The following is a 23,833-nucleotide window of genomic DNA, read 5'->3' on the forward strand; positions in this document are numbered from 1 at the left end:
CAGACAGCCTGCTCCGGGACAGGGTGAGATGCTGGTGGACCCTGGGCAGGGACGGAGAGGGGTACCAGTGCGGGGCTGCACCGGGGAGATACTCACAGATTCCCTGGAGGAGCCACTTGGGCTTATTTTTCCAAGAGACCCCAAGGAAGTAGACCGGCAGGCCACTGAGAATTATGACAAAGCCAATGCCACACTCCACAGGGGTCTTCCAGAAGGAAACGGCGATCAGGAACAGGCAGGCCAGGATGAAGAACACAGGGAGTATCAGGTTCACCTGGGGACAGAGGGTGGAGCAATGGACTTTGGCTCGGAGCAGCTGCCGAGCAGTCGGCGTCTCTCGCTCTCTTCCCACACCTCCCACATCCTGTCATAAGTCCTGTCCCTCTAAAAGTGCTGTGTCCTACCACCCTCCTGCCCTCGCTGGAGCCATCCTCCCCGGAGCCATCCTCCCCCTCAGGCCCACCCAGCCTCTCCCATGGGACCCCCAAAGCATACCCTGCATCCCTGGCTCTGAGCCTATTTCTCCCAGCTGGTCTAAGATGGCTCTGGACTCCCTGCAGTTTTCACATGGGCCCATCCATCTCTTCTAGCATTTACCAGGGTCTGACCTATGCTGGTCTTCTGTGAGTCAGCCTCCTTCAAGGCTGGGGTCTCTGGAGAACTGAAACCTTCCCCTTTCCTCACTTGCACTCAGCACTTGGTGCCTGACAGTAATTAACCAAAGCACAGACGGTGCCGAGGGGTGAACACAAACAACCAGGTTGGTCCCTCAAGGCTTCCCAAGGTCAGAGCAGGTCAACCTTGCTGGTTCCCACATCACAGGGCAGAAGCCCTGGCCCAGCACCACCCGAGGTCAACCAAGGTGGGGGTGCTGGGAAGACCACCACCACCCACTAATAAGTGAGGGGCACCTGCCTTCTCAGAGAGCCTTTGTGGGCAGGCTGACCACAGTCTGCACAGCCACGGGCAGACAGTCTGCACACCCACCCACAGAGCAAGGCAGACCAGCCACAGAGGTGCTACCAGCCCAGCCCAGTCTGGTTCCAGGGATCTTGTCCTACTTCTGCATCTTCCAGGCTTTGTGCCAGGAGGGTTGTCTACACACAGACTGGGCCATCTGTCCACATCCTGACCAGAGGCCCCGGGAGATGAAGGGCAAGCTAAGGGCCCACCCGGTCAGTCCAGACTGCATGCCCCTCCCCAGCCCCGGTTAACAGTGGGACAGAGCCTACCACGTGCCTAGAACGGCAGGGGGACAGAGCCCACGGCAAGCAGGGAGCAAGGTGGTCCAGGACACTAAGGTTGACCTGGTACCCCAGGAGAACCTCTCCAAGGCAGGGAGCTGGGCCCTGCTGGCCTCTGTGGGACTGCTGGGTGAAGGAGATGAGGAGGAAGGCCGCAGGTGGGTGCCAGCTATGACAGCCAAATGCCACTGAGGACTGGACAAGGGATAGGAGCTGCTAGCCAGTGTCCACCACGAACCATGAGTGAGTCTCACTCCCCTGACATGAGTCGTAGCGACGTGCTCACTGGGCTGTTCCAGTAGGAGCATGGCCTTCATGGCCCCTCCGCCCCCTTTCAGAGAAACAAGGTCACCCTTGGGCAGCTATCTCCTGATACTGAGTTAATGAAGAGAGGCACATCTACCTTAGGCCAGACTCAGCTGGCACCTGAGCTTTCTCCTGGGAAGGCTGAGGCCGGGACAGGTGCATCGGGCAGTCCAGTACCAAAACACCTCTGTTCAATGAGGGAGAGCCAGTCCTGGCAGTGCCCATGCCCTATGGGTTCTGACGTCACCTCCTGCTCACCCGTCACAGTCTTCCCCTCCTGCCCCAGGCAGCATCCCCTGGACCCTCCCCAGAGAGCACATGCCCCCTCACCTCCGCCATGTGCCACCTACTCATGACCACCCAGCCATCCTGTTCAGCGGCCCCCAGGCCACTCAGGCCTCTCACGTTGCCTGCCTGCCCACCCCCACAGTGCTCATCACCCCTCCACCGGGCGCTGCAGGTTTCTTATTCGTTGCTTCTCCCTCTTGCTAGAATATAAGCTCTAAGAAGGCAGGGATTTGGGGGAATCTATTTTGTCTTTTGATGAGCCCCAGCACGTGAAGTCACACGCTAGGCAGGCAATCGAGAAGTTCCCAAGTATCAGTTGTCAACTGAATTAATTACCCTCCATATAGGGTTTGGAAGCACATTCACATGTTTATCTTGGTGGAGTCTTACCAGAACCCTCTGCAGGAAGCCGACTAACCCCTGGTTCAGAGGGAAGATGGCAACTAGGAGAGGGATGGTAGCTTGCCCAGGCATATGCCGGAAAGGGCAGAACAAAGAAGCTGTGCGGCACTGGCTCCCAACCCAGGACCCACAGGGACATTCCGATTCCAGCGCATGACCCACTGAGCCCCCAAACAGCCCTGGGAGTGTGTCTGGCCTGCGCTGCCCGCGACCGGCTGGGCCCTCACCTTGATGGGTCGCTCCAGCTCGGGCCTCTTGTAGCGGAGCCACAGCATTCCGGCGATGGCCAGGGCCACGCAAAGCCAGTTGAAGAAGCTGAAGAAGTTGATGACGGAGAAAATATCACTGGAGAAGGCATACAGCAGGGTCATGATGCACTGCAAGCAGAGAGACGGGACAGTATAAGAACTTGCAGGGCCCCGTTAGAGCCGGGAGTAGGATGGCCACAGACCACAGAGGCCACCTCGATGCTGGGACATCTGCTGGGTGGGCTGACTGCACTTGTGCACTCTTACTTTAAAGGAAGATCTAGTCTACGCAACACCTGAGTTCTCAGAAAGCAAAGGCCCCACTGAGAGCGGGAAGGGAACAAAAGCCTAAACCCAACACTCACTGCAGCATTACTTGTAAGAGCAACGACTGGGAACCAACCTGAGTAGCCACCATGGGGCTTATTTAAATCAGCCACGGACACCCAGGCCACTGGATACCGCATATATGAGCTACGTACATTCAGATCACTGAATACCAACCACATAGCAATTTTCAAACTGAGATTGAACTCAGTGTGGTTTTAAACATGTCCCAGTATCATTTGGTATTTCTCCTTTCAAGAGGTGGAGCCCAGCCCTCTCTCCTTTAGTTGGGCTGTACTTACTGACTCATTCCTAAAAAACAGAGTGAGACAGAAATGGCAAGGGTGATTCCTGAGGCTAGGTCGTAAGAACAGGGTGGCTTTCTCCTTGCTGTTGCTCTGGGGAGCAGCCAGACGCGGTGTTGTGACAATGCTCACAGAGCCCTGTGGACAAGCCCAGGTTCTGAGGAACTGAGGCCTCCTGCCCACAGCCATGGGAGGAGCCATCCTGGAAGTGGCTCCTCCAGTCCCGGCCGAGCCTTCAGATGAGATGGCAGCCCCAACCGCCATCTTGTTATCACCTCACAAGGGACCCTGAACCAGGTCCAGAGAACTAAGCTGTCCCGAGTTCCTGACTCACAGAAACTGAGACAGTAAATGCTTTCCATTTAGACCACTTAGTTTTGGGTGATTCATTATATAACAATAGAGAATAAAATCACGTGTACTGGCATGGAAAGACGTAAGACAAGTTGAATAAAAATGCACACAATGTGATCTCACTAAAAATACACACACTCTGCACATGCATTGCACACCTGTAAAAACACCAGAGTTCCAGAGAGAAGCGGAGCACACCACGCCACCTATAAACCGTCACACCTATAAAGCTCCCTCACAGAGCTTCTGCTCCACATGTACTGGACTATTCGAAGTTTGGTGTGTTTTTTTGTTAACTACCATGTATTATTTTTGGAATTCAAAACTTGAAAAAAAAAATCCAGTGCCCTTTGGTGTTCAGTAAAGCATGCAACGAAGGGCACAACACCAGGAAACACTTTGTTAACTTATCTGCATCTCCGTCTCCGCCGCGGTCTGCTGCCTAGGTGACAGCGGGTAAAGCTGGGAGGTGTCGTGCAGATGAACCCTGCCGTCTCCCCCCACTCCCAGGCCTCCTGCTGGGGAGCCCCACAGATGGTCCCCAGGGACATTCCAGTCCTCCACTGGAGGACACACAGCAAAGAAGGGCACTGGATGGTGCTACTGGCTTACCGTGAACACAAGGGAGGGCATGGGTGTCAGGAGCTGCGGGTGGATCATGGAGAGGACAGAGGGCAGGTGGCCCTCCCTGGACCCCACAAAGAACAGCCTGTGGACACAAGAGCGAGCAGGCAGTCAGCCTCATCCCCGAGCAACCCAGGCAGGGTAGCGAGTGGAGAGGGCCTGTGCTGAGGACGTGGTTCCCTACCTCCTGGTGTCCCTGACCGACTCAGCTGGCAGGGGGAACATTCAGGGGGCTTGTTCCCCCCACCCCTGGATAGGGTTCACAATGACCTCCTGAAAGAATCTGGAAGGACACAGCAGCTGTGTCACTTCTGGGCAGGGGCGAGTTCATGGCTCCTTTATTTCTGTATTACTAGAACACGCGGACAACTATGTAGTGCTCAGTGTAACAACAGAGCTTTGAAAGCTCACATTTAAAAGCGGTGTGTGGCGCTGCCCCCACAGCTCAGCCCCCTCCTGGTCCTGCCCCAGCTCCTGCAGAGCGCGAGCGCGGGAGGGCGGTTCTGGGTGGGCTCACCTGGAGGACGTGAAGAGGGACCCGTTGACGGAGCCGAAGCAGGACAGGCCCACGAAGACAGGGATGATCCAGGACATGACGCCCAGATGGTAGTTCCCGAAGTCCTAGCCAGATGCCGAGTGTGAGTCCCCGTGCCCCACGATGCCCAGGCTGCAGCCGCAACTTCTCCACCTGGCCAGCGTGTGTCCTCACGGCCCAGCCTGGCCCACCTGTCTGCATAGCCTCCCGCACACTCCTCACAAGGCTTCTGCTCGAGTGACCCCTTGGGGTCTGGATTTGGGGGGAGGCTGGCCCCGGGACACCGCCTTCTTTAGAACAGCACCCGCGCCTCACTCCCCATCCCCACACGCAGGCATTGCACCAGGATGGCCAGGGGCCCGGTCTTTCTCCCAGGAACATGTCTGTTCCGTGAGGGAATACTGCTCTGTCTCTGGCTGGGTCCCCAGCACCTGCCGCAGGGTAGGGCTCAGTGAGTATTTACTCAGAAAGTAGAATGGGTGGGTGCCGACCCTCACCTACTGAAGCTGCTGGTGAGGATACTGTGGGAAGTGAGCCTATGGGATCCCCGCAGGGAGTTCCAAAGCCTGCTGGTTCTATTTGGGGCCCCACTCTACTTGGCTGAAAGAGTTCTCAGCTGGGTGCCACTGTGGGGCCTGGGGATGCTGCTCTTCCTCCTCTGAACCCCGTGTGCAGAAGCCTCAGGATGTGCATAGGCAGCAGGTGGGGGCCAGCACCCAGTCCTACAACCCCGTACCTGGGCTGCAGACCTCAACTCACCACGTCACCGGAATAGACCCAACCCCTGTACTCAGCTTTGAAAACAACTGACGCCAGCACAGACATGCTGACTTCACGCTGGCCCAGGGTACGGCCTGAGCATCAGCACTTCTAAAGCCCACGGCTGATTCTCTCTCACACAGCAAGGGTTGAGAACCTGTGCCCCACTCTTTCCGGCAGGCTTGGCAGAGCACAGCTCAACCCCTCTGAGCAAGAGTGCGGTTTGCAGATGAGGGGCCTGGTCTGCTCCACAACATGGGCTCAGAGGCAGCGGGGCCGGCCTCAGCCTCTCAGTGACCTGGGTGGATGCTGGCAGGTCGCGTCTTACCACGGCCACGGCCTCCGACGTCAGCATCTGCTCGGGGGACAATGTGGTGAAGTAGGCCAGGTTTGTCAGCACATACACCAGGGTGACGATGGGGAGGGAGATGATGATGGCCAGCGGCAGGTTTCTGGAAGGAATGAGAGGCCACATCATCAAAGTGCGGTCCCGGACAGAACCAGCCCTGATGGCTTTCCAACACATTGGGTCTGGTCCAGAATCTCACTGTGTGGGGAAGGTGGGAAGTGGCGAGACTGTCACTAACATTGGTCACCAACTGGAAGCTGGCACTTGGGGCTGGGCAGCTGTGTAAACCCGGCTAGTGACTCGACCCCACTGGCCTCAGCTCCCAATCTGTGAAATGGGTACTCCTGCTCATTCTGAGGGGGAATCTTGTTCAAGGTACCATGCGGCTGACTGGAGGCCAAAAACCAACACCCCTCCTCCCAAGCGTGATCCTAACCCCAAAGCCCTTCCTGAAACACTGTGCTGCTTTTGTCTGAGGCTGGGCTGGGCCCATGGCTGGGTTCTTAGGCAGAACCAGGCTTTTTCCTTCTTTCGTAGTAAAATAATGAAAAGAAATGTCTCTGTTCACACATGTACCTGTAAGGGTTGATCATCTCCTCTGTGACAAAATTCAAGTAATTCCTAAAATTTAGAGAGCAGTTTAATTATACATTCATCTCAAAGTCATTAGGGGGAAAAAGCACACAGATTTTATGGGGAGCTCCTGCTGGCTGCTTTGGGCCCATGGAGAGGAGACCCCTCACCCAACACTGGGGCCCCGCTAGGTGTGCAGCTAGAGGTGAGGGCACCGTCCTGCTCCCTTGGGAAAACCATGCCACCAGGGCTGCCCCCTTGATCTGCCCTGTCCTCTCCCAAATCTGCCTTCTAGCGCCTTCCCCAATCACCCACCCACCATGCGTCAGCCTCAGAGAGGTGTCAGTAGGGGACCCAAGGGGACAGAAAGTACGGGGGAACTGCAGGCAGGCATTCTGCTCCTGGTGGAGAGAGGCAGGGAACCAACAGGCCCAACCTTTTGAGCCTAAATGTTTCACACCCATTAGCCAAGGTTTATCTACAGGGTCGCCTTCTCAGGGGCCAAGACACAGCAGAGAAAAGCACCAAGGGCTGCTATGGCATCCTTTTTGTGCTTTTTCTTTTGGATGTGAGAGGCTCGGAACAGCCCTAAAAGGATTTCCTGTCACTCTCTAAAACTGCCCATGGGTGGCTGAGAGATGTGGGTTTCTGGACACCTCTGGGCCTGGCCTGTGTGTCCCAAGGCCCAGGGTCCTGGACATTCTGGAACTTACCAACCCCCATAGGCAAAGAGACCGCTGTACAAAGCCAACACAATGTTCCCCACATCTAGCTTGGTGCCTTCAAATGAGAACTTGGGATCCAGATTGGTCACGTCACCTGGCAAAGGCCAAACAGACAGAAAGGAATGTTGGGTTAGAGAGCACTGCACAGAGGTCACATCATTGTTCTGGAATGTTCCTGGAGCAAAATACAGTAACAAGCAAAAATGCTGGAGTGAAGTCTTCCCACTGCAACAAATTAAATGCACCTGTTAAACCACTGACACATTCCCCAGACTTAACCCGGGGCTGGGAACTCAGGCAAGGTATGATTGTGCCATGACCTGGCGGAATGTAGCCTCCAAGGGGTCCCTGGTCCACCTGAGAGGGGACGGCGGATCTGCGGACCATTCTGTTGGCCATTTTGAGTGCCAGCCACATGTGAGACCCTGCAATGTGAGCCTCAGGTCAGGGGACCTGGGTATGCGCTTCATGCCAGCACTTGGTGCCTGGAGAATTGAGAGCCGCTAAACCTTAACTAGGCAGCTTGCGTGTGCAATGGGTCTCTGAATGCCGTCTCCTCAAGGCTGCTGTGAGCACGAAAGGACCTGAAAATGGCACACCTATCCCTGGAACACAGCAGCGCCTGAGACACTGAGCTGAATGAGAGGACAGTGTGGGCTGATGGGGCCATGACTCAAGGAAACTCCCTTACCTGGGGCCGATGCAATGTGACTGCCTTCTGGACAGGTGTCCCTGGGCGGGAGATCTCAGCCTTGATCCTTAATCTAGATGGGACAATGCACTGGGGGAAAGGGGTGGGGTCCGGACAGCTCAGTCTACTTCTCTGCTCACCAGTTCTACCTGCAACGGGCAGGACCCAACGTTCAGTGACACTATAGTCTCTGTTTCGGAGCCTGTGGGCAGACAAGCCAGTCTGATCTGTGTCATGGCTCAGCGAGGTCCACATGTAAGTGTCCTGAGGCTGTCCCTTACAGACAACCATAGACTGGGGACTCAGACCAGAGGTTTCTTCTCTTCTAGTTCTGGAGGCCAAAAGCCTGAAATCCAGGTATTGCAGGGCCGTGCTCCCTCCAGAGTCTCTAGAAGAGGCTCCTTCCTGCCTCTTCCAGCTCCGGGGGCTCCAGGTGTCCTTGACTTGTGGCTGCACCACTCCAGTCTCTGCCTCCTTCCTCACAAGGCCTCCCTGTAGCTCCTCTTCTGGCTTTTACAAGGATGCCCGTTGGATTTAGGACCCACCCTAATCCTTACTTTGATAACATCTGAGACCCTTTTACTAAATAAGGGCCCATTCACAGGTTTAGGTGGACACGTGTTTTGGGGGCCATGATTCGAACCCATGCAGCAGACCCTGTGAAATGTCGGCATCTCAGAAAGGTCCCTGGCTACTAGGACAGTTTCTGGCCCTTTCGGAGGCAGTTATATCATCTGTAAAATGGTCCAGGAACACTCATGCCTGGAAAGACTTGCTCTGGGAGGAGGGGGCCAGCCCACCAGCCAGTGCCAACAGACACAGGCCCAGGGGTGTGTCAGCTGGCTCTCTGCGCCCCACTGAGGAGGGTCACTGGGTTTTTAGTTCCTGGCTGCCCTGGCTCCGGGGGTGGGTGTGGCACAGACATGCACCTCCCAGGTGATTGCTTTCAGGACAAAAGGCTCTAAACAGGAGCAAAGGCACCAACGGGAGGGAATGGAGGCTCCTGTTCACCTCCTGCCCATCTGACAGTTGAACTGTTGGTCAGGTGTGAACTGTTTGGGGTTATTTGGGGACCATTTCTAAATGAATCTTGTGGCTCTGGATGTGAAGATTTATGCCCTCATCCTGCTGAAAAGCTGCTGCCAAGGTCCTACTATGGCCCCAGGGCTGCTACACGGGTCAGTGTTATCCGTGGCCTGTGAGTCAGCAGGTCCCTAGGGGGACAGGGAGATGGAGGACCCCACGGGAGTCCATGCCTTCCATGAGGGTGACAGTCTTAGTTACCATGGGAACAGGACAGGGTGACAGTATGTGAGGTTTGCACAGAGACATGTGAAAGGGAGGTTCCCATTACACCTATCATTTTACCTAATTGAAACCTGCACTTTAAAGGTAGCACCGAATTTCCTATGGTGCCACAGTGAGGGAGCAAGAGGCCCCAGCCCCCGTTTGTGGGTCTGGCTTATCCTAGACCCTAGATTGTGTCAGGGAGCTTGTTTGTCCTAACCCTGCAGGAGTGCTTGGGCCTTTGATCTCCTGCCTGAGCTGAGGGATGGACATGGAAGCCGCGAGCCCCCCCACCCCACCCACGAGGCCATGGTCTTGTGACCAGAACAGGCTCCAGGGTAGCTGGCACCTCATCCCACGTGTACCCTGCACATGATGTCTCGGAGGCCCACACTGCCTGGTCATAGGGTGGCCAGCAGAGCGGGTGGGGGCAGGGCTAAGAGCCGCCTCAGGACAGCACACTCTTCAACAGCACCTCAGAAGAGCCCCTCTGTGCTCCCACCTAGCTGCCCCCTGTGAAATGCTCAAGAATGTACATTCCTTTGCATCTGCTGAGCCCTGCCTGTCCCAGGGCCTTACCATGCTTCTGCTATGGGTAGGGGAGAGGAGCCTCTATCCTAGTCAGGGAAACGGAATCAAGCCATCTGCCTGGGGTGTGGGGACCTGCTGGCATGCAGCCGGTCTGGGATCCTGAGGATAGCCCCTATGAATGCCTGCTGGGTCTCACCTCTGGGTACTGTATGTATGAGCGGGAGGCCATGCCACCCCAGGATGATGCAGGGGCTCCTAGAGTCTGGAAGAGCTGCCCAGGACTGCTCCTGCCAGCCCAGATCTCCAAAAGGTCACATATCCACTCCCCACTGCCTCAGGATGCTGCCAGGTCAGGTTCTTACACCCACTCCTGGAACCTGAAAGGCCTTTCAGGATAAAGGTTTCTTACAAGTAATGCAGACTTGTCCTGAATTTGTAATTTTCACATTAATCTGCCCCATTTTCCTATCAGGATATACTTTTATATCTCCTGTTTATTATTCAGATTGGATTTCTTTTCCCACATGCGGGGATACGGATTTTGGGGCAGTTGTGAAAACTAGTACCCACCTCATGTAGGTTAGAGATACTGCTAAGCCGGGGGATGGTTACTACTCTGGCTGAGGATACAATTCAAGGCTTCAAATATAGCCTGGGGCTTTCGGGTAAGAACTTGATGGTTTCAGGTCTGAGACCTGCGTAGCTTCAAGGTTTTCACCAAGGAATTACCAACTCAGAGTTCGGACATGTAAATCCAGTCATCTACCTGAGCCAGTCATGCTGGAGACAGAATTCCTGCCATGGAATGGTATTTCCTAGGATTTACAGCTTGACTTTGCAGCCTCTGAAACCCCAGGGAAAGACTAGCTGCCCTGACCAACACAGACTGAAGCATCTCAATGTACCTAGGGCCTTCGCCAGGCCCCTCCGAACCAGCCCACCTAGGACACGTGTAGCTGAGCCATCCTTCTGGGACCTCCCTGAGTTGTCCAGGGCCTCCCTCCCAAAGTGCCTTGGAGGAAAGCAGACATACAGGAGCACAGCTGATAGACCTCCCACTTCTCTCCTGGCACAGGGTGCGGTGAGGTGAGGTGTGGTGGGGGAGTGCCGTAGAGGAAGGCAGGCAAAGCTCAGTCAAGGACTCAGCAGCGGCTTTGGGCCTCAATCAACCCACACTGCCAGTTCCCCTGAGCGGTCCCCTTGCCCTGTCGCCTCACTGTTTCCAATCTCTCACAAGCACAGTGTGCCGCACTGAGGACCAGGAACAGAGAAAGCGATCTGAGTGACCTGCTTGAGAGCGGCCGGCACACATGTGCACGCATGGTGGAGCTCCTGGGCTTGCTTGGCCTGTCTGTGCTGGATGCTGGCGCAATTTGGAGACCCACAGCTCCACTGGGCACCTGATCAAATGCTGGCTGAGTGTGCTACCCCCTCTCTTGATGGGTGCCACAGAGCAGGTGCCAGGTCTGCTGGCTCTGCACAGCTTGGCCCCACCCCCACAGGACTGGCAGGCCTGAAGGAGCTCAGGGGTGGCCGCTCAGAGGCAGTGGTTCTACCTGCCCTCGTCTCCTGGCAGGGCCGGAGTCCTAACAGCAGGTGGGTGATAGGAGGGTTGGAGAGTTGGTGGGAGGACTGCCGGCCCATTTCTAGTGCAGCAGAAAGCAAGTGAGGCAGCCACAGCTCCATTTAACATGTATCAGCTGCTGCTCCATGCCCAGCAGCCACCATGGAGGTGAGAAAGAAAAGATGGTATTTTCCCAGGAGGAGGGCAGACTCTGGACTCCACACAGGCTTCTCAAGCCCCTACCAATCTCAGCAGCCAGGGCACATGCAGTGACGTCTGGAGATAGTAGGGGTTGTCACACTGCGATGGGGGTCCTCTAGGGGAAGGCCAGGTGTGCCACTCGACATCCTGCAATGCACAGGGTGGCCCCATCGCAGATGGTCCCAGAAGGCAACAGTGCCAGGTTGAGACCCCACTCTATAGAACAGGTGACAGATCCACTAACTGTTCCCGGCCCTCTCTCGCACGGAGTCGAAACCGGGGCACAATCCTTGTTCCAACATAGAGGTCCAGGCACAGGCAGACACGGATGAATGACTTTACAGTTCCCCACACTCGGGCTCTAGCCTGGTGGGGTCCCCATCTACCAGGAAGGCAGGCGAGAAAGTGACCATGACTGAACGAAAGCAGTGTAGGACCTCCCACAGGGACCAGGGGCGAGTGTGGGAACCCCGGGATCCCACAATATGACGCTAATGGCTCCCGCCACCACCCCTTCTCTGGGGCTTTTCTGCAACCTCAAAGCCAGCGCTGATTTGCATTCCAGCTGGGTGCAGCCTTGGGCAAGCCCAACCCCAGAGCCCCTACACCTTCAGTCTGCCTTCCGTGCCCTAAAATGCAGCCATTAGCAGCACCTTCCGAGCGGGTTGTCAGAAATGAGAAAGCTAACACACAACTGGACGCTTCGGCAAGTGGCAGTGTCATACACTGCCTTGGGAGCCAGGCAATGACTGCCTCCTGCCCACTGGGATCCTCTTGAAAAGCAGAATAATTAGGATGGGAGATTTCAAAAGGTCCCGGGGCCTTTGATTTCAGGGAAAACCAGCCCAAATTCCTGTGTCATGCCGACACAGTCATGGGAACCATCGACCCAGGGCAGGGTACTCCCAGCCTCAGGGAAGCCTCCTTGCCAACAGAAGAAGCCTGGGAGCGCGCTGATTTGCATTCAAAGTGTCATGCCCCACATGCATATAGGGACAGGACCAAGATCAGTCCTTCTTCCCTCATGGGGGAATGTATCCGCCCTCTGGCTCCCAGATCAGGAGACAAAGAGCTCCCCACGGTCCCTGCATCCCCTGAGATCTCACCCTCTGTCCTGCCCCTGTGTCAGGGAAGACCTGGTCAAATGATCAGCGGCACTTTGCCTCGGCCCGGGGCCTGGGAAGCCCGCACACAGCCTGTCAACTTTTCCAACTTGGAGCTGGCTGTCAGTGGGAGGCAGCTAGAGAACATTTCAGAGCCTCAGCCAGCCCGTGGGCACCCCTCCCAGCACAGGGATTCAGGATGCTGACTGAGAAAGTCATCCCCAAACTAGGAGAGCATCCCCCCCTGGAACCTTCAGCCTTCCATCCCCCTTCTACCCTCTGGGGTTTCACGTGATGGCATTTACATCGTGGAGCACATTGAACAAGGTCTCCCAGAGTTCACGTCCACGTGGAATCTCACATTGTGACCGGATTTTGGAAAAGGCTTTTTGTAGATGTTATGAAGGTAAGGAATTCGAGATGAGATCGTGGCTCGGGGTGGACTCTAAATCCCACGAAAGTGTCATTAAAAGACACAGAAAAAGAGAGACAGAGACACAGGGCGAGGCCACGTGCGGACACAGGCAGAGATGAGTGATGATCCCACAAGCCGAGGAACCACCAGGAGCAGCAGGGATCCTCCTCTACAGGTCTCAGTGGGCCAGGGTCCTGATCTCAAACTTCTGGCCTCTGGAGCTGTGAAAGGGTAAGTGTTGGTTTAAGACCCCCAGTCTGCACCCTTTACTACGGCAGCCCCAGCCACTCTCTGCAAACAAGAGACCGACCGGGCCTTGTTCCATTTGGGTCAGACCTCCCTGGTTTCCATCCTCACAGACATGGAGGGGACACAGGACAGCCATGGCGTTGGATCCAGCTTCGCAATCACCAGCCAATCGAGCAGGTGCTGGGCCTCGGAATCATGCTCTGTCAAGTGGGCTGACCACGCCAGAGGGCCCCCATCTGGTCAGTCAGCTCTGTGTGCCACAGAGGGCTCAGAGAGAAAGAACAGACCTGGCACCCTGCGGGGGCGGGGTACATCCTATGGCTGGCTCCCCGGGGCTCCCACTTTCCCATCTGTGTCCCCATCCTGGGCTGAGGGCCTGGGTGCAGTGCCTGCTCTGCTCTGACCCTGCCTGATATCTGGGAACGGTGCTGTGGCAGGAATCTGGGTTTGAGGGAGGCTGAGGGAAGGACAGTGCTCATTCACCATGGCCACCATCTGTCCATGGTGTCGTCTTTTAAACTCCTGACAGAGCTGGTCCCTTAGTCTCACGATCAGCTTCAAGCCTCAAATCCCAGGTGGAAAGGACCCTTCCCCCTGCACATGCTGCAAGAGACCGCTGAGAAATAATCATGCTAGCACAGGGCTTTGTGGCTGCACCCCGATTCGTGCTGCAGCTCTGGCCCCCACAGCTCTGTTGGTCAGCTGCAGGGCACAGTGAGCCAAGGGGGGCAGTGGGAAAGAGCCCAACTTCTGGGCCTTTGATTTCATCCCTGAGGGTGGCACACAAAGCATGTGACTGCAAATCTGTTATGATTCTGGATGTCAAATTAGCATGGAGCCGTGCAGGCCCGATGGAAGGACTCAATTAAAAATTGTCAAAGACCACCCACAGGAAAAGCAACCAACCCTCCCTCGATCATGGCTTCATTGCCACAAGTTCTTCCACGGCAGCTGAGGAGCTCCCATGACTGCTGCGTGACTGCCACATGGGCATTTGGGAGGAGCAGACAGGCCCTTGGCAGGGAGGGACTCGAGGCCCCCTCTCTGTCTCCTGGGGCATGGGTGACTGACTGGTGCAGAGAACCGAATCCCAGCTCTGTGCCCCACCCCCCAGGGTACAGCGTCCCGCAGTCCTGGCCTGATGCTGATCCCCTGAGACGGGCTGTCACAGGCACCCTAAACTCTTTCCTAAAGGGAAGCCTGGGCCTGGGAGCACTTGATATGCCAATCCCTTCCCTGCAAGGGAGGACAGTCTATTTGACAAGACGCTGAGGTGCCTGGCAACATTTCATGACAGCCAGAGATGGCCCCAACAGTCCTGGGGCTGCGGTTGCTAGTGTTGCCATTTCACAGACCAGGAAACTGAGTCTCCAGGAGGCAAAGGGACCAGCCCAAGGAGAGCCATCCTTAAGATCCCAACACCTCTCAGGATGAGTGACTCCTCCCTGGCCCTGCCTGGCCTTTCAGGCTGCCTGGCCTGTATGCATGGGCCTTTCCCAGGAAGCCCAACACTGTGTTCTCGGGGCTTCCCCCGAGCGAGCTCACGTCCCCACACACGGTGCCCACCATCACAAGCCTTGTGGAGTCACTGATACTGCTATGTGGGGCCACGTAGGCCACTGCTTCTCTAAGTCCTGGGAGCCCATTAACCTAAGAACCAAATGCAAACTCTAAAGTAATTCAGACCAGTCTCTAGCCCTGCGAGCACAGTCAATCACAGGCTTGCCTGGGCCTTCCCCACTGCAAGGCTGCTCCTTCTGGCTGGGGGCATCTCCCACACTTCCTCGATTCTCCCCTCCCCCCAGGCCCTTTAAGACAATGATGGACACAGGGGACCATCAACGAGGAGTCTACATGCCTCTGCTCCCAGTGCTAACCACACCAGATCTCCTGGTACTTGGGGACAACATCCCAGCGGCTGGGCAAGCCACGGACTCTGCAGGCCCAAGGGGCTGGGACCTGGACCTTGGTGGAGAGGACGTCTCCTCCCACGACCTCCGAGTGGAGGGCATCCTGTTCAGATGCAACGTGGAAGGGGAAGAAAGCGTTTTTGTGGGAATTTTACCTGCACAACTATGCAAACCACGCTGCAACTGCTCCAGGAGACACAAGTTGTTCTCCCGGCGGATGTTGTAGCCCAAGTAAAACCACAGGGGCTGAGTCCCATTGTGTGCCCTCCAGGAGGGACCTGGGCATAAGGGACAAGTCTTCCGCACCTCACGCCCACCCTCTGGCCCTGAAAACACTGCTCAGCTTTGGGAACGGCCTGACTTTGGGGCTGTGGACCCTGCAGGGTGTCACAGGTAAGAGGCCAACACAAAAAGAACAAGCAGGTGGAGGCAGCTGGCAGGATCACCCTGAGTTCCAAAGTGCCCTCTGCCTACCATGTCGTCCTGCTTCTCTCTGTGGCTTTCCCCAGCCCAGTTGCCCCATCCACACTTTCTGTGATGGCTACTTCAGCCCCCCGGATCTGAAATGCCCACCTGAGCTCAGTCTCCCCTTCTGAAAAGGCTGGGAGTGAATCCAGACACCTCGGATGGCACCCACCAGGCCCGCATGCCCCTCTCCCCAGGCATCCCCCTACCCCCAGCCACAGGGGCAACCTGAGCTCCTCCCACACCCAAGATCTCAGCCCCAGAGCCCTGCAGAGCAGTCCCTTTGTCACACTGAACTGTGCCTTCATCCAGCCCTCCCCTCCCGCCCTCAGAAGGCTCTTCCTGGTCTGGGCTGGAGCCCTGTCAGCCCGTCTACGATTTTCCTGTTCCTGTGGATGTCCCACACCACAGCGTGAGCTCTGTGCGGCCATGTCCTCATTGCGTCTCTGCACAGAGTCATGCTGAGAGCCTCAGAAAGTTCTGGTAAAGAACCAGGGTAGGACTGCACATGGGTTTCGTGGCAATGAGGACATGAGGTCAGCAGAGGCCTGGTGGCTGACAAATGGCCAGCTGGATTTGAACCCAGACCTGCTGAGCCTCTTCTGCAGCCTCCGGCCTGGAGAGCCGGGTGCCGAGGAGGAAGACTGGTCCCCCAGGGTGAAGGAGAGAGACGCACCTGGGCCATTGAGCCAGGCAGCAAGTCTCATTCTCCAGACACAGGACAGCCAGACCAACCTGCACATCCAGCCGAGCCCCTGCAGCAGCCCTCCTGCCAGCCATCGGCATGGCAATCCAGGAGGATAGGGCAGGCTGCCCGACAGGGAAACAGAGTCAGATAACTAGTGGGAGGAGGGGTCAATGTTTCAACAATGTGTCTGTCCTCTAGAAAAGAAGGCATTCATCTGGGAACAAAGGAAATCTCTTCAAGAAAAACAGGAGACAGGAATTTTGCAGACACCGCACTATATCCTGAGTTCAAAAAGGAACTGTTTTAGGGGGGAGGATGTTTTCGACGGCAACAGAATTATAAACACATTATGTATTCAAGCAGAACAAAAGCTCTTTGCTATGCCTACTGAAATTTGTTTTTACAAAAGTCAGGTTCCCCACTACATTCCTCATCTTTCCATATCTAATCATACCAGACAAGCAAATGCCTTCGCAAGCAAGGCTTCTATCAAATGACCCATTTCCCGGCGGGACATCGTCTGGTGGGTGCAGCAGGATGGATTTTTTCACCCATCAGTCCTAACCCATGAGCTCTCCACGAGGCCAGGCATTCAAGGCAGATTCTGGCTCACCCCAGCCCTGCCTGGTGGGCTCACCCACAGGTCATGCTACAAGGACTTCCGGGGTGACCTGACATCACTGGTCAGACGCACACTCCCCAGAGGAAGAAGTCCAGCTCCTGAAGTAGTGACCTGGGCTACCTTCCATAGAGAGTTACGGCAAATCAGGTGCAGTTTTCCCTTCAATGATGGCGACGATCATTGCTGTGGGAGCTGGGTTCTTACTAAGTGCCAGGTGCCATACTAAAGGCTTGGCACATATTAATGTATTTAGTGAAGACGGTCTGCCCGAGTTATCTGGATTCTTGTTTCCGTATCAGTAGGTCAGTTTAGACAAGAACGGTGGACTTCTCTCTACCCTGAGAGGACCGGCAAGGGCAGGCACTGTGGCAGCCACTGCAGCCCCACATGCACCCAATTCTCCTGAATCAGGAGTATCCTCCCTGCACAGTCCCGTGGTCTGTGGACGCCAGAGTCCTTCAAAGTGTGGTGCCCCGTGTGGCCAGAAGGGGAGTGGAGGGAGCAGGAGAGTCCAGAACGGCAAGGATCGATTTCTGGGTGTCACAGGCAGAAGTCCTGAGGACACAGGTTTGGGGCCATAAGGGGTGTTCCATCCACACACGTCACAGCAAGCCAGCCCCAAAGTGCAAGAGGAGGGTGGGCAATGACAAGGCGACAGCTGCTACCCGCACAGGGCTTCCCAGTGGAGGAGAGCTGACATGAGAGGAGTGTGCAGCCCCTGTGCCTGCGCGGGAGTTTGGAAGCAGCCCAAATCCTGGCTCTCCCCATGAGAGCGTTCTGAGCTGCCTCCAGGACCAGCTGCATCAGGCCAGCGGTGGCCCTGGAGAGCTAGGGGACATAGGGGCTGGTCTCCACGGTCCCAGCTTTCTAACAGCACTCAGACACAGAGTGAGGCCCCAGTGTCCCACCTGCTCCCCCCTCCCACAGGGCTGGGGGGAGCGTGCTGTGTGGTGACCTCCTCTGAAGGGGCTCTCCGAACCTGCTTTGGACCAGCTGCTGCAGGATGACTCGCCTGCAGGATCCAAGCCAATGCCCACCCTGGGCCTGCTGTCCACCCTCTTCTGGGGAAATCAGTGCTGTTCACCAAGAGACACCTCCAAGAGTACTCCTGACAGCATTTTCCACAGTGGCCAGAAACGCAGAGCCCACCCCATCCCTGCTCACAGAAGAAGCAAATCACAGCACATTCACAAGGAACAGGGCCCACTAGTAAGAGCATGCACTGCCACCGAACGCCATGTGGCGTGTGGGCGACTCACATGTGATGGGACAAAGTGCTGACCTGGTGTGTGGGGTCACCCGTGGGTCCAAGGGCCCTGCTGAGGTCCGGGCTGTCTTACAGTGCTAAGCTCTCTCCGCGACACCCCTGCCCCCCCTCCACCCCGTCACTATCCTACCCACACCCACCCTCCGCCACTCTGGGACTGATTTAACTTGTTGGGTGATGTTCGGTCTCTCTGACTCAATGTCAGTGCCTCTCCTGGGATGGCATGACCCAGCTTACAGTGCCCCAATTCAAATGACACCCTTTCATGCTAGATCTGAGGCCTGGGGGCATTCGAAGGGGCAGACCCCGTGTTTAGGGTGTGGGTGCAGAGCAGGTGACGTGTGACATGTCAGAGCATGGAGGATCTAAGGGCTGGGGGCACTCAGAAGGGGGGGCTCCCCCCGATCCGGGCACAGCAGGGCCTCACAGGATGGCTGTCAGGACCCAGAGGCCGTACTCACCCTTGCCGAGCTGGATGAAGCCCAGTAGAATGATCAATGCCAGTGCCAGGAGTTTGGCGGCGGCGAAGGCATCCTGGACCCGCGTGGCAGCCTTTACACTGTAACAGTTCACGGCCGTGAGCAGCACTGTGAAGACAGGACAGTGAGTGAGTCCTACAGGACAGGTAGTCAGCACGCATATGAGAGGGGCAGGCTGAGAAGGAACCCCACCCTATCGGTGGGGTATCATCCTCTGGGACTTGTGTTGGTAAACCTGACAGCTCTCCAGGCCCAAGGTCAAAGGTTGAGAACCACACTTGCTGTCACCAAGGATTTTCTTTAATGAAAATTTTATTTTTTAGACCATAAACAATTTGATAACAGTATTATGGAAAGCAAAATATCTAATACAACTGGAAGCTGCTATAAACCTAATCTGGCATCATCGCCGTACACAGGGTCCAAAGCAAAGGGAAAAAAAATGTTCAACACAGGTAAGTCCCTAGCAGGTCTCTGGTGTCAGCTTCAAATGGTACAGCTCTCTTACAACCATGAAACAACGGCCACAGCCCTGACTCCTGTCCCCAGTGTCCCCACACCTGTGTGAACCAGCACACTATCTGAAAGAGACAGACGTGCTCCGTAACCAAAGGTCAGTTTTACAGGTAGAGAAGCAGGTTCCATAGCGGGTGTCCCACATGAACTTTCAAATAATGGCAAGGACTGTAATCTGGACACGTTAAGAAAGAAAGCACTAAGGTTTTAAGCTGCCTGCATATTTTAGTAGAAAGGAAGAACTCGTTTTCTCTTGCTCCTCCCTCCTGTTTCTGGAATGCTGCCCAAACAGCGCGTGTTTGAGAAGCGTTGGCACTGTGGTACGAAAGGTCCCTGAACACAGGGCACGGTCAGCGGACTTGTTCATAATTCTCCAGTCTGGAGAGTCTCTGACTTTCCACTAAAAGTACAAAGTCACAGGACTGGAAAGTCAAAAGGGTTCACTCTAAGAAATAGCCCAATGGATTTCTCAAACATGAGAAAATTTTCAAGATGTAAAGAAATGCTTGTCATCTGTCTTCATATATAATATTTTCTCATACAGTATATTCACTGCAATCTGAAAACTCTGTAAATATTTACCATAATTTAATGGGAATTCAAAGGGAAGAAGCTGGAAGGAAAGCCACCATCTAAATTCGTCGACTTCCTTTCTAAACAATAGCACCTGCTGAAGTGACGGCGACCTTACCAGCTGGGGCTGGCTTTGTTCACTATCATGGATCAAAGCGAGTCACAAAAAGCAGGTAGTTGTACACACATAGGAAACAAAATTCCCTAATTAAAAAAAACGGAAGCAACCAACCTAGAATATTTAGAAGTGGTTATAAAACAAAGTTATATATTAAAATGTGAGGGAACAGTATAGACCAGAGCTGTTAAGATAAGGTTTGGTGTTGGCATTTTAATTTCTTCAAGCTTCTGGTCATTGTTACCAGCTGTAGTATAAATTCTCTGTAGTGATATGGCATTAAGACTTGGAATGGTCAAAATTCTTCAGGTTCACCAAGCTGAATGCTGTTGTTTAGAAAACAAAATTCCTAACTTACTCTTTCTCTTCCTCCAACCCCGTTTCTTTGACGTCCCCCACTCTCATGACCGGCATGTCAGGGAGCTGCTCCCTGGCTTCCCTGACTAGCCTGAGCCAGAGATTGGTCATCATCAATATCTGCATCTCCTGCAGTCTCAATTCTTGTGTTTCAGTTATTCCACCTTTTACAGTCTTGGTGATGTGTGTGGTGGTTGTCGTCGACACCGATTCAGATATGATGGTTTGTGTGGTCAGTAACGTGCCTGAGTCACCCCCAGCCCCACCATCAATCTGTGGAGACTCCCGTGTGATGGTTTTGGTCTCATTGTGGACAATAGGGACTTCCGTGGTGCAGATTTCTGTCCTTTGTGAGGCATCAGAAATTGTTACCACCTCGGTTTCTAACACGGGTGGCACAAATCATTTGTGGCAAAAACATCCACGTCAACACAAGACACCTTTCCGTTAACTGTATGTTTCACATTCTCTGTTTCGTCCCTCATCTCTCGCTCAGTAGTGCCTCTGTGTGCCCCTTCTCCGCAGATATCTTTGGGGCAACTAGTTTCCTGGGTCACTGTTTCTACTGTGCTTACACTGGCCCCTGCTTGTTTGCCTGCGCTGGTTTCTGGCTTTGGTTCCTCCCTCTCTACCTTGCTGCTCTGCCGGTTCTTCCTCCAGCTCTTCTTCATACTCCTTCTGCTCTTCCTTTACGGTGTCCTTGGTCCCATGGTGGTGGGGCCGGTCCTCTCCCACATCTTCCTCCGCACTCTCACTGCTGCTGCTGTGCTGCTCTCCAAAGACAGGGTGTCAGAAGCTCCACTTTTCGGATCGCCCCAGGACCACTCCCAGGTGATATTTCTTTACTGTCAACTTCTTCAGTGATTACTCTTTTGTCTTTCCCAGCTTCTGCCTGCTGCTCCTCCTCCACTACATTCAAAGTCTCATGTGAACTCCTTTCCTTCAATGAGTGGCACCTGTGGGGCTTTGGTTGGGCTTCTGATGTCCCTTCTGTTATGCCTGTCTTGTACCACGGCAGCACTGACCACTCCACGGCCATGGGCTGAAAGATCCCCAGCTGGGCCAGGAAAATCTTTCATAATTCTTTGGTCCACAACACCAACTGGCGCTCCATCTAGGCTCCTGGAGACCTGTTTACGAGAGGTGTGCTCAAAGTGGGGTGCCAGTCTATCAGTGATGGTGCTTGCCTGGTGGGTCTGGACTTGGGTGCAACCAAGGTAGAAGAATTTGGACCCCAAGGTCAGGAACTTGACTTTTGGTGGCTGCTCTAGAGATACAAGCCTGCAGAAAGTATGATGTTCCACACACACTTTCCATAGCCTTTTTACAGCCCGATGCTTTGGCAATTTGAATCCAATAGTGGTCTCAAATTGTGTCCAGCTCTGTTGGCCTAACTTTTTTTTTTTCAAAAGAGGATGACAATTTACCTTTATTTCACTTGAACTCACAACAATGTTGTACTGTGTTAGCTTTGGCTGGCATAGTTATTCCCATTTTAAACTCCTATTTATTTATTTGTGTTTTTCCAGGACCCATCAGCTCCAAGCCAAGTAGTTGTTTCAATCTAGCTGTGGAGGGCGCAGCTCGCAGTGGCCCATGTGGGGATCGAACCGGCAACCTTGTTGGTAAGAGCACCGCGCTCTAATCAACTGAGCTAACCAGCCACCTCCCACTGTTGGCCTAACTTTAACGTAGAAGTTACTGTGCTTATAGGAAATTTCCTAGGTTTTCGGCCAAGCAAACAATAAATTCTCAGTTTGTCTTTGTAAATGAGGAGTCCATTAGCACAGAGGCCCAGCTTGATGTCCACACCTTCTGAGTCCTTGGCATGATGTAGGTCACTACCACACATGGAAAGTCTCTTTGCACTAAAAACTGAGAATAAGCTTGTGCTGGAGATAAGCCCCTGTGGGTTTTATACAGCTCGACTGCCTTCTCTTCCAGTTCCATAATCTGTGTGTGGGCTAACTGGAAATCACTGAGGTTACCACTTTTATGCTTTTCTGAGTCAGTCTCCAAGTTCAGCCTGCAATGTGGAAGATCCCAGGAGCGCGTGAGTCACAAAAGAGTGGCCAGAGGAAATGTCGTGACAAAGCTGAAGACACAAGAAGTATCTAGTGATATCTTCAGTCAATGGAGACAGATCAGGAGGATAAAACTTCACATCAAAGGTGAACAGCTAGGGAAGTTTTCGCAGTTGTCTCTTTCTTTTGTGGGATCTGGCCCATTTGTCTGCTCAGGGCTTACCTGAAACAAAACCCAAAGTAGTCCTTCTCCAAGAGACTGAGATGTTCACACACTTTGTCAAATAACACTTGGCCCTTCCAGGTTACAGTTGTACTCGGTGCCATCTAGGAGGGTCACTTTACACTGGACGGTTTGGGTCTTGGTGGTTTTTTGAGAGGCATTCTCTGCTTTCAGTTCATTGGTCCGCACTTTCTTTGTCTCCCTTTTTGCTGCTGCTTCTGATTTATCATCCCGTATTTCCTTTACCTTCTCCTCCTCTCTCTCCTCCCTTCCTTCTTGAGCAGGCTGTGTCTCAGAACTGCTCACTGAAGGTTTCTCTCCCTCAACATCAACCCTGACCTGTTGTCCTGCCTTTCTCCTCCAAGAAGAGGTTCTTCTTTACTTTAAACCTGCTCTTCCACAACAGCTTGAGGAGGCCCTTTCTTATCTCCTCCACCTCTGGCCATGACTAAGTTACAGGACTTTTGTTTCTTAAGCCATGGAGGTAGGAATTAAGAAATTCACCTGCTCTCAGACCAAATCTTCTTTCTCTTCTGGTGGTGTGGACCACTTTGGCTTTCATTTGGAGATGATCGGGAACCTTTTTCCTCTGCTGGATCAGATGACTGAGTCTGTTGATTTTCTATTTCTTTAGGTTTGTCGTTGGTTGTATCTGCTCCTAACTGGTCAGATACCTTCTTCACTTACGATGGGGGCTGGAAGGGGGGCCTACATCAGCAGTCATGGTCACAGCTTGTGCTCGGGAGCTTGTGGTCTGGCTTCAGCCCCAACCCTGTCTCAGGCCATCTCCTGCCTCCTGCCTCCTGCCTCCTCCCTCCCTCCCTCCACTAGGTTTCAAATTGAAATTCCCTGGCTGGGACTGTCAGAGGACTCCGAGCACCAGCCCCACCCCCTTGTGGGGGAAGCCCCTCCCACACCAACTGGATGTAGAAACCCCTCAATGAATTTCAACCTCCTAAGGGACTGACAATCAGAACAGCTACCTTTCCTCCTCTTCCCCAACCCCACCCTCTGCACACCTGGGTGCGGTCTTTGAGTTGAGTGCTGTCTTCAGAGCGCTGGTTAAATACTAGCAAACCTGACATTTGGAGGAGGACTGCGTGCACCTTTTTGCACCCACTCGACATTTACCATAACTTATCAAGTTCAGGCACGGCCTACCAAACTTCCTGAAGGTGGGCAACCCTGCCTTCAAAGAGAATCTTCTAGAATCCCACGGAGAAAATAGGTGAGTATGGTATCCTGTTAGCACAAATCCACGTGACAAATCAAGTGGTGGGATGATGGGGGCAATTCTTACACCTGAAATGGGGATTGAAGTTGCATGCTCCAGCCCCCGGGGTCAACAAGCAGCCTGGCTCAGGTGGTCACAGCTGTTAGAGGAAACCACACACGAGCTCCACTTCTACTGCTTTTGTAACGACATACCTTGAAAACTGAAAATCGCACCAGTCACATGTGGTTTCCCCTGACCTGGCTGGGGGCAGAGATGGGGACAGGGCAGCAGCCAA

General features: G+C 54.2%; 1 protein-coding gene and 1 pseudogene across 2 annotated transcripts in view; both read right to left on the minus strand.

The window, feature by feature from the left end:
- SLC7A5 (solute carrier family 7 member 5) overlaps nt 1–23,833 on the minus strand; it is a 43,741-nt gene that overhangs the window by 4,272 nt on the left and 15,636 nt on the right. The window contains exons 2-9 of the mRNA XM_081030834.1: nt 18,494–18,619; nt 7,028–7,133; nt 6,318–6,362; nt 5,721–5,844; nt 4,616–4,719; nt 4,087–4,183; nt 2,468–2,617; nt 97–274 (exon numbers count right to left, since the gene is read on the minus strand). Of these exons, the coding sequence (XP_080886960.1) occupies nt 97–274; nt 2,468–2,617; nt 4,087–4,183; nt 4,616–4,719; nt 5,721–5,844; nt 6,318–6,362; nt 7,028–7,133; nt 18,494–18,619 (930 nt within the window). The remainder of the gene's footprint in view (nt 1–96; nt 275–2,467; nt 2,618–4,086; nt 4,184–4,615; nt 4,720–5,720; nt 5,845–6,317; nt 6,363–7,027; nt 7,134–18,493; nt 18,620–23,833) is intronic.
- On the minus strand, nt 20,073–21,114 carry LOC308489573 (band 4.1-like protein 2; annotated as a pseudogene). The gene has a single exon. The product of its transcript is annotated as a band 4.1-like protein 2 (transcript).

Source organism: Rhinolophus hipposideros, assembly GCF_964194185.1.
Source record: "Rhinolophus hipposideros genome assembly, chromosome: 21".
NCBI classification, from domain to species: Eukaryota; Metazoa; Chordata; class Mammalia; order Chiroptera; family Rhinolophidae; genus Rhinolophus; species Rhinolophus hipposideros.